Source organism: Cydia amplana, chromosome 26 (genome assembly GCF_948474715.1).
Source record: "Cydia amplana chromosome 26, ilCydAmpl1.1, whole genome shotgun sequence".
Classification (NCBI taxonomy): domain Eukaryota; kingdom Metazoa; phylum Arthropoda; class Insecta; order Lepidoptera; family Tortricidae; genus Cydia; species Cydia amplana.
The window spans coordinates 6,066,256-6,080,770 of NC_086094.1; the positions used below are offsets into that span (position 1 = coordinate 6,066,256).

The 14,515-nt window shown below is 38.4% G+C and overlaps 1 protein-coding gene across 1 annotated transcript; it reads left to right on the forward strand.

The window, feature by feature from the left end:
* The first annotated feature begins 2,412 nt into the window (after window positions 1-2,412).
* On the forward strand, window positions 2,413-11,094 carry LOC134660084 (uncharacterized). Its single transcript, XM_063515784.1, has 2 exons — window positions 2,413-2,468; window positions 7,954-11,094. Exon 2 carries the CDS (start codon window positions 7,960-7,962, stop codon window positions 11,092-11,094), a length of 3,135 nt encoding a protein of 1,044 aa, XP_063371854.1. The 5' UTR covers window positions 2,413-2,468; window positions 7,954-7,959.
* The last annotated feature ends 3,421 nt before the right edge of the window (window positions 11,095-14,515 follow it).

Here is a 14,515-nt window from a genome sequence, read left to right on the forward strand (position 1 = left end):
ATTTAGAGTGCGGACAGATTCAAGCGCTTTTTTAACGCGCGTTGAAAAATCTGCCGTGCGAATGGGGGCTTAAGCCCCCTATTCACACTCCTACCTTGTAGTCCGCCTCATTGGGTAGGATTGTGTATGGGGGGGTCGCGGACTTCGTGCCGTCCTACAACACCCAAGTAGGATGCCTCTTGGGCCTCTTGGGTCCTACAAATCCTGCAAGGCGCCCACCGATGTAGTCCGCTGCGCAGGATTGTGTGAATGTGTGTGGGTTGTCGTCCTACGTTGCGGACTGCCGTGTTTGACGTATGACAACAGTGCGCGCCATTTGTTTGAAATTTATAAAGAATATTTTGTCGGACCAAAAATCACCCAATCACTCCAACAAACAGTGGAGGAATAGGCACTGCAACAATTATTACCAATACTTAAGAAATATGACGCTCTTTGGTGAATTTTTAGCAGTTTCTTTTCCCACACTCTTTTTTTATTTTTATCCAATAACAAGAAAATACATAGCAGAAGAGCTATTTTCTTTATTGCACGTAACATTTTCAAGAGTAAGTAGACCGACACTTGTGAGAAACGAAGCAGTACTGATGATGGACGGCAAAACAATACCGTGTGTGAGCTATTTCTTGCTCCGTAGAACCTTGCTTCTAGTCCTGCAAGGCGTACTACAATGTAGGAGGGTGTGTGAGCTATATCCTACTCGGTAGTCCTGCGAGCCGGACTACAAGTAGGAGTGTGAATGGGGGGCTTTACCAAGGCGCGAAGGGATGGCGCGTGGCGGGCGGCCATAGATATAGAACGGGTGAACGGGCGACACTGGTGGTAGAATCTTGGTAGAATCCATCAAAATGTCATTATCAGCGTTGCCAGATGGTCACAAAAGTCACATTTTTCGTGAATTTTCGCCTTCTCGTGTGACATGTGCGTGACTTACGAATCTTACGATCTTGAGGCAATTTTTGTGACTTTTAAGCTAGTCGAATTTTGGACAAGTTTAGTTCTCACAAAAGAAGCCCCCATGCTTAAAATTTATTTGTTTACGTTACATGTCTTTGGGTCACTAATTTACATATGTGTACCAAATTTCAACTTAATTGGTCCAGTTGTTTCCGTGATAATAGGCTGTGACAGACGGACAGACAGACGCACGAGTGATCCTATAAGGGTTCCGTTTTTTCGTTTTGAGGAACGGAACCCTAAAAATCATATAAGGTTAGTAGATTTTTTGTGAAACATGTTATTTCCTGAATTTCTTCTAACAAAATCGATTTACCTACCCATACAATACAATAATATAAAAATGTGACTAAAGCTTTGGATTCCTCCGAAAGCGGTGCCGTCATACGACGACATGACGACATGTGGAAAGTACCACGGCGTCATAACACACTGTCAGCCACCAAGGTCAAAGCGGAAAATTTGAAAAATGTAGGCGCGAAGGGATAACGTCCCATAGAAAATTTGAATTTCGCGCCTTTTTCTACTGACAAGATTTGCTTGACCATCTATAATTTACTAGGAGGATGAAATATCATCAGAAGAGGAAAATAATCGTAGTACAGAGTCATTTATTCAAATCTCGTGTCATTTATTAAAAATGGCGTCACCGCTATCTAATAAAACGTTCACGAAACTATCGATACCGTCATGACGGCCGTCATCCAATTGACGGCACCACTTTTTTACGTTACGTCGACAATCAACGCCGTCTAGGAAACCGCGCCATCTTGTTTACATAGACAACGTTCTAGTGTCGTCATTCACCGCTATACAGGATGGCCCATTTAGATCGGTCAGTATGGGAAAATCTGAAACTAAAATACATACGACGATCTCTTCTTAGGAACCATGTCATCGATTTTAGTAACAAGAAAAACTGCATTCATACAATTAAAAAAAATGCGTACTCAGCTCGGGAATCAAACCCCGAACATTTTGAAAAATAAAACTAAAAAGATTTCTATTGAGATATCGATTGTGTGGGTCTTAAGCAGTAAATGTTACTATGAAACATGATGTCTGAAATGAATAAAATACATTGTTTTCATATCCATTAATTTATTTTAGTAAGTTTTCGAAATTATCACCATTTTTTTCAATACATTTTACATACATTTTTTTTAAATGTATGAATGCAGTTTTTCTTGTTACTAAAATCGATGATATGGTTCCTAAGAAGAGATCGTCGTATGTCTTTTAGTTTCAGATTTTCCCATACTGATCGATCTAAATGGGCCAACCTGTATAGCGGCCGTCATATGACGGCAGCGTTTTCGGAGGAATCCAAAGCTTTAAGCAGCAAAAACGTGACTTTTAGGGAATCGAAACGTAACTTATGACTCCAGAGCCCTGGCAACACTGGTCATTATGTTCTGTCATTTGGTTGTTATCAAACGCGATCGCTCTATGCACTAAAATAAATGCATGTAAATAATATTACGTTGTGACTGGTATCCAGATAAGCCAAGGTAACTAAAGTTTGCTTTAATGTTTTGTAGTGATTAATGTAGTAATAAGACACCTAAACCCTAAAAGTGTTGTGAAATAGAACTGCGTAGTTAATAAGTGTGTGCATGTCTGAACTTGTCAGATAACACAACATTGTTGTGTGGAACTCGGGAGTGGCGGAACGTGCAATCCACCATTATATTAAATTGAAAATATTTTTCCTCATCTTCCTATTTAGTGTTCGATATTTACGGTAATATTTTTTTGTAGAATTATACAAAATTATACGCCGGTTCTATGAAAAACTGTTCTTATTGGCTTTAATATAAAGTTTTAAGTCATAATGTATTGTTTGCCATATTATCATTCTTAGTCATAAAATTGAAACCGTTAACACTTCAGGATTTTCGTTAGGTTATCCTTATCCTATAGATAGGTTAGGTTTGTTTTATCCTCCTAAGGCCCAACGAAAAATTGAGTATGTAGTCAGTACGGCCCCTAGTCCTACCAGTAGTTAGGGTTGCCAGATCGAAAGGCGCTAATATCGGGAAAAAATATCAATTTGTCGGGATTTTGGGCCTTAAGTCGGGAAAATGAACCATTCAAATTAAATTAATTGTATTAAAAACAACGATATTTTACATTATTGGCACTACGTCAGCTGCTCTGCCCAATCTCGCCACGCGCGCGCGCGCTGATGGGATCGACGCGGGTCGCTGGTTCGCTCGACAACAGTTCAGCACTTGATATTATTGTTTTATAACGTGATGCTGTTTTTCAGGACAATTTTCACTTTGTCGGGAATCGGGAACACATGCAAAAAATCGGGAGAATCCCGCCGAATCCCGACCATCTGGCAACCCTACCAGTAGTACTATTGTTTTATACTCATTCAGACCCAAGTACTTAGAAGACTTTTTTTAAATGTTATTGTACTTATACAGCACTATGTTTTTTTTACGAACTTGTTAAAGGGCTCACAGACAAAACAAAACAATCCTTTAGAAGCTCGTACACGCCAATTTCGATAAGCGCGAAATTTGAAAACAAAATGATTGGTTTTCTATTAAGTCCTACTGGTAGGACCGTGGTGTGGTACGCTATGACTACACAAGTGTAAAAGGAGCTGGGTCTGAATAACAAAGTTAATAAGTACTATGGGTAGGACCTTGGGCCTCAGGAGGTTATGGCAATCCTGAAAAGTGACGCGTTTCTGAACCAAATGAATTATGACTAACGAAAATGCGGGCTAACAATACATTATGGGCATTATGGCTTAAAACTATTTGGGAAACAATGGAGACCCTATTTTCATACCTACCTTATTTAGGTAATTATGACTTAGTGTTGTTTTATTTGGTCGCTAATTTGAACTCCGTGAGGTTACTAATACTTTATATAGGTTACTAATAATATTATATAGTTAAGTACTTTATATAGTGATGTAAAATGAATTCTGTATCATGTTAGTGTTACTTACGTACTGTTCCTGCATGAAGATATTTTTGTCAACCATCTTTACTTTTTTTTAACAGATTTATGATTGAAAATATTAATTTTTGCAATGTTGTAGACAGAAAGAAATATGAAATACTTAAACCTTATGTGACTTGGATTTATTGGCCCGTTGCTGGCAAAAATATCCACTCAGCTAGCATATTGCGAGAATGCATTGAATGTTTGCTCGGCACACTGTGGACACCCACTGCCCCATCTAGATAAGATAAGATATAAAAACATCTTCATAGTAAAATTGTATGTTAGTACATATATTATAACATATACTGTTGTCTAGTATAGTGTTTTGTTTATGTTTTTAGCCAATTCAAAACATCTTATAGTTCGTTTTTTTAGCATTAGAAATAAGGTAAACAATCTTGATGTGTCTTTTAATTGAAAAACACATTTCAAAAATAAGTTACGGCAAATATGTAACAATTATGAATCTAATACGATCATTTATATTCTTCTGCTTTCATAAGTAATAGTTTTTGATTTTTAAAAAGCGTTTTTCAATTAAAAGACATGTCAAGATCGCTTACCTTCTTGCAAGTTGCAATAAGTTGCCTAATGCAAAAAAAAAAACGAACTACAGGAAATATTAAACAATATTTTGTTAGGTTTATCGCAAAACAAGAATCTTGAAAAATTGATTACACACTATACAAACCCCAACTTTATCTGAACAAGACAATCCTTATATAACAGTGTTATTCATCGACGATGCTTGATATTGCTTGCTTAGATATTGAGAGATATCTCACAGCATAAACTGATATGATGTATGACTTTGAAAGGGTCTAGCAGCAATCCTATAGTAAAACTGCCCCTGGCTAAAGTGTATACCTTTCTTAGGTGCGTTTATTTGTCTTATTATAAGATATCGTTTTACCAAATTTCAGCCTTTATAAACAAGTTACAACCTTGATTTTTTTTTGAAAATGTACTAATATTAGATGCAATTAACATCCAAATTTCAAAACAATCGAACCACTAGTTTAGCTACAAAAAAAAACGATTAAAAAAAAAATTTTTTTTAGTCAAACCAAGGGGATTCTAGCCTTGAAATTTGGTAAAACGATATCTTATAATAAGACAAATAAACGCACCTAAGAAAGGTATACACTTCAGCCAGGGGCAGTTTCACTATAGGATTGCGGCTAGACCCTTTGACACATGTGACTCGACCGTTTTGAGTTGAATAACTTGTATAGTTCCAATAAGAACGTTTTTTTGGGGGTTAAACTTGGGTTGAAAGTTTTAAACGACTTTGTCGGCATACAAGTTACCATCGGGCGATTTGTCTACTCGTTATCCTCCTATAGTAACGGCACCAGTCATGGGACATTTAAGAGGAAATTTGGAGTATTTGTGATATTTCCCTGATACATGTAAAAGTACTACCGCTTAGCTTGTTAAAAGATGAATATCCTATCCTTCTTTCATGTTTAAGGCGTGTTGTATGAAAGATACCGCAATTAGTTTCCACATAATTAATAAATTAAAAGTATGTTTTTTTTCTCCAGTCATGGACAGCAAAGCTCCAGTAATGGAACCCCGGTAATGGACGTGGATCCATACCCTATCAGTATAAGATATTGGAATAGGGAATCAATTTTTGGCAAAAAACTAATTATTAGTCATTTTTGGTATAAGCTTTTATGTAAGAATGTATTTTTCTTTCGACAGCCAACATTAGCCAACAAGAGACAATTCTAACAAACCCAAACACAATTAGGTTGCGTTTATCACAGAGTTCCTATGGCCACCTCCTGTCTCCATCATGAGTTCTGGTCCATGTTATCATAATATTGCATTTTCATCTGATTTGCACACGTATCCAAAATTTCAACTCAATCGGAAATCCGAAAGTGGCTCAAATGCCATTTCCAAGATTTGAACCACACTAACATACGAGTACAAACTAACAGGGCAAGTTAAGTAAAATTTTGTAAAAACGATATTATTTTATTCGGAGTCCGAGGAGATCTCCTGACATAGTTCGTAACTACATTATACTTCTGTATTGTTTAAACATGAAATTACGCCATGGCAAGCACCATTATGTAAATTGTCCCATCATAGGAGGTATGCAGTTTTACAGCTCCTATAATGGGATTGGGCAAAATACCACTATTTTTTATACATCTCTAGAGTCACAACATAGTGTGTTGTATACCTTATCTACTGGTAAATGAAATTAACAAAACACATTCTAGTTTACACCAAGTAATAATTAATTACAATTTAATATATGAAGTCAATTCTCTTAGCGAAGTTGTTAAGAATTCTTACTGGTTATTTTTTCCAGTGACACGACAATCTTTGGGTTGGCGCCAATTTCTTAAAAAGTAACCGAAATTAATAAAAAGTCAAACTTAAACAGCTCTATAACTCTTATTTATGGTAAAATAATAGCCAGTGTTTATAAACTACTTTTACATACTTATTTTAGAGGATTTGTGGTTTTATGTCCCATTACTGGTTCCACGTCCATTATAGGGTATATTACTATATATCATAAAAAGTAACGTAACAGTTTTATATTTATACATATATATATAAGAATCACTTCCGAGTGTTGGATGATTCCGAAAGCGGACAATGATATAATGGAAAATGGGTGAACTCACATACACAAATGGGGTGTATCTTCCATTAATATCAGCAGTACCGTCTTTACCATAAGGGCACACGGGGCCCGTGCCCCCATCCTCAGGGGGCCGGTAACAGTATATTTGATTACCCATAATAAATAGAAGATCATAGTAGAAAAATGTTAGTTTAATTAGCTTTCTTTACTTTCCAAAAGGGCCCCAAATTCTTATGTGCCCAGGGGCCCCAGCATAGTTTAAGACGGCCCTGAATATCAGTGTCCGCTTTCGGAATCATCCAACACTCAGAAGTGATTCTTTATTACCCGAACATTACAAAATGTATAACATTGTGTCTACAAATAAGTATTGTGAGCTCTTATCTTAACAGGAAGTAGGAATAAATAAATGTCCTTGAAATCATTAAGTGCTGTTTATCAGTTTGAGGGTGGGATTTTATGTTATTCAACTGTGGCTTGGTGTGTTGTTTTTACTTATACAAACAAGCAGGCAAGTATGGCCTGTAATTAAATATTCCTAAACAAAATTAGCCATTTTATAATAAAACTATACCAGTTACATTAAATTTAACGGATTACGGTAAATATTGTATTGTTAGCTACAAAGTCTGCAAACTGCTGACAATGCAACGCGACCACCCACCGGGACCCCTTCCTCGGGCAGCGAGGACTGAAACTCGGCATTAGGCTTGTGCCTGCTCGTTCACTACAGAGAGCGCTCCGCTCTCGGTCAATCGGTCAAACGAACTAGTTCGCTCTTTTAGTTCCTTTAGTTCAGTTAGGTTGTCGAACTTGTTGGGAGCCGGGAATTCATTAGGAATCGGTTTTACACTCGATTTTTTTCCAATCTTTGGTAAATTCAAATTGTATGATATGATTATGTCGATATTAAACATTAAACACCTTAACTCAATGAAAAAAATTAAAATATATAGAAAAATATTTGATTTGGCTTCATACTTTTCGGGCTTTGGCGTGTCACGTCGTTCTTTGTCTCGTTCGCACTTGTGCTAGCGGCATTTTAAACCGTTTCATTCCGTCCGTTTTCCGTTTCACTCAGTCAAACGCTCTCCAATCCCACTGAACTAAAGGACCTAAAGACCGATTAAGAGCGCGCAAAAAGATTTAGTTCCTTTCGGTCCTTCACGGGATTTCATTCCTAACAGTTCTTAGTTCGCGACCGACACAAGCCTACTCGGCCTATCTGGCCGTAGACGGTCGCTGGATTAACATCATACATCCTTCAATACTAGCTCTGAGATTTTTGATTTCAATTTCATTTAAATTTGAAAATTTGTTTTATACTTATCTTATTTTTATTAAATTGTATTTAATTTTGGTACGCCAATCTTTCGATATATAATGTGATGTGATGTTTTGTTTGTCCACAGGTCAAGATGGGTGCGTCGATGGAAGTGGAGCCGTGCGTCAAGGGCTCCGTCGCGGGCCATGTCTCGATGGACGCCTTCCGTATGGTCCAGGGCTTGTCCCAACTTGCCAACTTGCCTGAACCCCCTAAAGACGCCATTCAGATGCTCCTCTCCAGCGTCCAATTCGACCAAACTGACCAACCTGGGTCAGCCAGCGGTCATGCCTCAGAAAAACTAAATGGGAAACGTAAAAGTCCCAAAAAAGGAGAGAACACTTTTTGTTGTGAGCGTTGCTCTCGAACTTACGCCAGCAAATGGAGTTTAAAAAGACACGTTGATAAAGCACATCCGGTTAAACGCAGAAGGCTCGTGATGACTGCAGTTCTTGAATGCGAAGAGTGTGATTTCATGTGCGCCTCTCAAGCGGCACTTGAAACGCACTTGAAAAGGCATAACTCTACACAAAAAACAAAGTCCCCGAGATCTAAGTGCGTTTTTTGTGACAAAGTATGCGTAGCCATTTACGATCATTACACTAGAAAACATAACATAGAATATCCAGAACAAGTAATGTTTGACAACGGGAATGTGCTGGTCCATTCGTCAATTAACACAGACAAAGGGAAGGCTCCGTGGTTTTTGAAAGAAAAAGAAAAAATGAATCGGTACACGGACGTCACCTGCCGTTTATGCGAAGTGGAACCTCGGTTCAATAATCGAGAGATTTTGGAAAGCCATTATGAGATGAACCATATGGTTGATCCGAATATGTTAGAGAACCTTAACCACGTATTTAGGGCAGAGAAAGGGGCTCATTTGATCGATTTGCCTGCATCGCAGTCCCCAAAACGCAGGCAGTCCGATATAAGAACTCCAATCAAAAAGAAAGTGTCCATCGCAGGGAATGAAGATAAGCATGGCAGCAAAGTTAACTCTGAAAGAAATAACCAAGCGAGCAAACCCAAACAGAGTAGTGGATTTCCTTGCCAAGAATGCGATCTAGTTTATACCACAGAAGCGCTTTTAAATACACATCAAAAGGAAACTCATGCTCCTAAAACAGAAAACAAGACAAAACATGAAAAGTACCAATGTTGTTTATGTTATAAATATATTGTAGGCCTTTATAAACACTACGGGAATGTACACAACATTGATAATCCTGAACAAATTCTGTTTAACAACGGTCGCGTTCTGGTGCGTACTGATATTGACACCAAATGTGGGCAGGCCCCTTGGTTTATAAGTCAAAAAGAAAAGGCGGAGAATAAATACACGCCGAACACTTGTAGATTGTGCGAGGCTGATTTTTCTGGCGCCGGCGTAAGCCTGGATAGACATTACTTGAAAGGACATAAAGTTGATCAGGATGCGTTGAAAAGGCTTGATAACCTTCGGTGCATGTTCAGAGCTGACAATGGGGCACATTTGGCTGATTTACCCACGAGCACTACGAAGGCAAAGCCCCAGCGGAGAGCTTCATCGTTCCACAGCACATCTCGCCGAGGAAACTCTGAAAGCAAATTCAAATCTGGACCTAACGCTGAACGTGATTCTAAAGCAGGGGAGAGTGAGCAAAATGTGTCTGGACTGATCATATATCAGTGCGCGGAATGCGGGGTAGCCGCGACCACGTGCGATGCCTCCATCGAGCACGCTCAGCTCCACCACTTTCCTAGCTACACGCCCATACCACAGACCTGCGCTGTCTGCAAATTCTCCTTCGAAGCTCAATGCTTCGCCGACCACTCCTCGAACCATTTAAACAACAATGAGTACAAAATAGTAAAGTTCCATCCTTCTAAATTGCTGGACAATTGGTCTGACATGTTTGAAGGCTTGTCCGAATCTCATGCGGACAGAATTAAGTCTTCCAGTACTTATCAGCACACCAGAAGGGTTAAAATGAACTCGAGTGCGGCTTCAGGAATACCTCTGTATCAATGCGGTAAATGTGAGCTGTACGTTCGACCGAAAGACGTTGAAGGGCACTGTTATAATAAGATTTGTTTGGAAAATCAAACTCCCGGACACTTTTGTTCGGATTGCGATATATACTTCTTCACTTCCGTAGCTCTGACGGAACATGAGAAAGACCATAAAGACTATGGACCCGAGTTTTTTAGAACAGTCACTTTCAACTGTATGGTGGATGAACCTATAAACAGAGCTTTGCAAAACATCCAAAACAACTCAATTTCTAAGGAAACTTCTCATGACATTACAGAAACACAGCAGAGGAATAGGGGGAAAGAGATTAAAATCCTCGAAAATTCTGTGGTCAGTGTCTTTTGTGATTATTGTAGAAAATCGATCATACATTCAGAGTTTGAGGCTCATGCAGCCACTCACAATCAAAGCGCAGATAGTTCACAATGTGAAGAGAATCAGATGACCGAAGAAGAACCAAATAGTGTAGAATCTAACATTACAGGACATAATTCTGGAGAAGTTATCCCTCAAACTGACGTCAACGATAAAGAGAATCAGGAGACCGAAGTGGCACAAGAGCGAAATACTGTTGAAGGTCACTCTGGAGACATTACCCGTCAAAGTGACGTAAACGATACAGTGACCAACGGAGGAGGTACAGTGGAGCCATGGAATAGCGACACAGACTCGTGCAACAGCCTCCTACTCCCCGTCTCATCGTTTGATGTTCGCGTAGAGGTTCATGTACAGAAACAAGAAGATAACGATACTAACAATTATGAACTCCAAGATATTTTAGATGAGTTTAGTGAGGAAATGGCAAATGATTTAAAACACGATATACAACTTCTGAGACTTAAGTTATTCGGCATGACTTATATACCAGATGAAAACATAAATAATGAAGATTTGCTAGATGCAAAGAGTGAAACAACGGAACGTGGAGAAACAGGTGACGATAATCGAGATCAGGACGACATTAATGATAAAGATGAATTGATTGAAACAACTGGAAATCAAATTGAAAATGAAATAAATTCCAATAACAATAAAACGAATGATGCAAATGAAAATGCAAAAGATTCGAATGATAATGATGATATCATCATTGAAATAATTGATGATAGTGATAGTGATGATGAAATAGAATTTCAAGCTGAACATCAAGAATCAGGTGCTAAACCTTCGTCAAGGGACATTTTAACTAGAATGTTGTCCAAAGAAGAATAAATGTTATTAATTTTGGCTAAAGTAGTGCTTTTGGCAATATTGTACAATTTAAATTACAAATGTCGCAAAGGGACAAAAATATGTAAACACGAACTTTATTCTCAAGTGAGTGAAGTGTAGTGAATTTTGTCCCTTGGGCAACGTATATTATGGCGTAGCTTGGCAGTACATACATTTAATAATGATATTGAAAAAGTACCTACTTATACTTAGAAAAAATACACTTACTTACATACTTATAAATAAATAATATTTACGTAAAAAAAATAACCAAAGGGTTTACTTTATACTCGTTATACATCATAATTATTATTATATTATAGGGCTTAGTGTAAGGCCTGAGTGGACGCTCGCTCGGCGGGGCGTGCAGCGCGGCTGTGGGCTCGCGCGTGATGTGAGCAGCGTGCACTAAGGCCGCTCCTATACGCTTGCATTTGTTTAACATGCACGCCGCACGCCCCGCCCCGCTGCACGCCCAACAAGAGCGTCCACTCAGGCCTTACACTTAAGTATACGTCGATCATCGAAAATCCGAGTCTCCACTCTATCTCTATCGCTTTGATTTTCGGTGTTCGCCGGTAAAAGATTAGGGTGGCTAGCCAAGATGCCAATCGTTTACGCTGTAGCGAACGATACGCTAATGTCTCTGCCGCACTAATATGGAGGAGTGATAGATATTAGTAATTACCGTTTCGTTCGCTACGGCGCAAACGATTGGCATCTTGGCTAGACCTTCAGGGGTCAGCAAACAGAGGCGCAATTATATAAAGTGATTTAATGAAATCGAAACAGGGATCCTTTTAAATTCTTTATAGGCCTGGCCTATAAGCCTTTTCTGAAGTTTTGTGACCCCTGAATTAATAGTACCTACCTATTTACCATTTTTAATATATTACGTATTTTTGAAAAATATTCTATGTCGTGTTATCTATTATTGTAGATTAAATATAATGATATAACGTGCATTTGCTAGACAATGCATTTATTTTTATTAGGTACCTATTTGATTAGAAAATTAGAAATAAGTTTTCATCTTTATATCGGTAGAAATAATATGTAGGTATCGTAAGAGTCTGTACAAGTATATGCAATTGCATTCTATTATAGCTCTACCACTACTAGTCTACTACTTAACTCAGATGGTTCATAAGAACTATAAGAAGTCATGTAAAGTAGAACCAGCTTAATATCATCACATTTAATAAGATTTCTCGCTAAGATTTTTTTGTATGTTTGTACGGGTCAAGTCAAATTTAACTTGCAAGATTTCTTCCCGGTTTCCGATTAAGCTGAAAACTTGCATATGTGTATAAGTCGGGTGTAATAAAATAACGCAACCTAAATGTGTTTTGGGCTTCGATCAACACGGGCTTCCGACACGTCGGAAGGGATAGGCCCAAGCGATATCTTGACATTCAAATCATTCTGCCATTTTTCGCGGGGGGGAACGTGCACACAGTCGCACTTCTCACACACTTACATACAAAATCCAATCTGTAATGACGACACAAATACATAGAAAATGACACACGTCAAAGACAAATCTTGCAAACCTCGATCTCTTTTTGTGTACGGACGAGTCACAAGTGTGACAACACGCACACTAACACATTTACGTCGAAGAATTTTATCGTATTCTGAGAGATGAGAAGTCGGATTTGTCGCTCGACCGATCCGCAATTTGTACTGGGCGAGCAAAATCGATAAATCCAGCAATTACATGAGACTAAAATATAATAATTGTGTTTAAAAGTAATTAAACGTATGACATGTAAAAAAAATATTACATGTGAAATGTAACACCTTCTTTTTGTAAATTTGATGTCCCCGACCTCTTTTTACAACAAAAAACCGAGCAAATAGGCATTTTTTCTGCTGCTGTGTTCACTCGCGCGTCTGGACTCGGTCTAGTTAAAAATCCGAGCGCAACTAGTTTTATTACCAGCACTAGATCAGTTGATCTTGTACCTAGGCAGAGGGGAAATAGTGCGAATGCCGCATCCCTTCCGTGTTGATCGAAGGTTTTGGGTTTTTTAGAATTGTCTCGATGAGAATTAGTTGTCTGTGGAAAGAAAAGTACAGTCAGCGATAAAAGCTTGTACCAAAAATGTAATTTTTGCCAAAAACTAATAATAGCGGGTTAACGAAAAATAGTATGAGCGCCGCTAACTGACGCGGGCGCGTGCGGCGGATTTTAATAAGAGTTGAAAACTCGAATTTAATTTGTACATAGGTGGTTATACTGGAAAACCATCGCGTAACAACCTACTGAGTTAAGTGGTAGAGTTGTAGTGAAAAAACAAAATGCTTATGTACCTATGTTGTGTTTGCACTTAAAGAAATCTGTTATATTAATACACTTTTTATTAAACAAAATATGTTTCATTAAATTGTCCCTGCAAAGGCATCGCATTCGGCCTTAAAATAATTATTTTACAAGGGGGCAAAGTTGTTGTTTTTACCGCTCGTGCTATTATTGACACCCGAGCAAGTAAAAAATTTCATAATTGAATCACGAGCGCAGCGAGTGGCTCGTAAAGTGGAATCATGAGCGTTGCAAGGCACGAGACAAATTTTGCCACTAAGTGAAACACAAAATTATTTACCACACCAAGACACCAACGCGTGGAAATTTCTAACTGTAAAATATAAAACAAAATCATCATGAATATTATTAAATATTTATTCAAAATCATCATATTTAAATAGCCAATGCACAATTTAATTTTTTCATTTGATTACTTTGCCTTTTGTACTTTGTGCAATAAAGTTTAAATAAATAAAACACCGTAATTTATTATCAATTTGTATATTTCCATTACTTAACCTTTTGGACGCCAATGACCGATATATACGCACCGCAGGTCCAACGCCAAAGACGGATTAACCGGTCACAGACCACAGAGCAACATAGACCTACGAGCATATGCATAAAGTTCAATTTCAGTTTTGACACTTCGGTGACGTGGCGTCTGAGTGACAGCTTTTGTGTTTGACACGGCGTCGAAAAGGTTAAATAGCTTAGTTATCACTCTTTCTTTGCTTATATTTCTCTATATGCTCACCAGTAACAATGTAGCAGACGTACCTATATGCTTGATAAAACTTTGTGTTATGCTCTGGTTTCCTAGGATAGCGGTGCCGTCATATAGCGGCCGTCTCCATACAAATACTACGACATCCATATTTAGCCGTATTATTTAGTATGGAGACGTAAGCGCTGTAGTAAGCGCTGGTGGCCAAGCGGTAAGAGCGTGCGACTTGCAATCCGGAGGTCGCGGGTTCAAACCCCGGCTCGTACCAATGAGTTTTTCGGAACTTATGTACGAAATATCATTTGATATTTACCAGTCGCTTTTCGGTGAAGGAAAACATCGTGAGGAAACCGGACTAATCCCAATAAGGCCTAGTTTACCCACTG

Coding starts and splice junctions, on each gene's coding strand:
- LOC134660084 (XM_063515784.1), top strand. CDS start 7,960: ATGGGTGCGTCGATGGAAGTGGAGCCGTGCGTCAAGGGCTCCGTCGCG.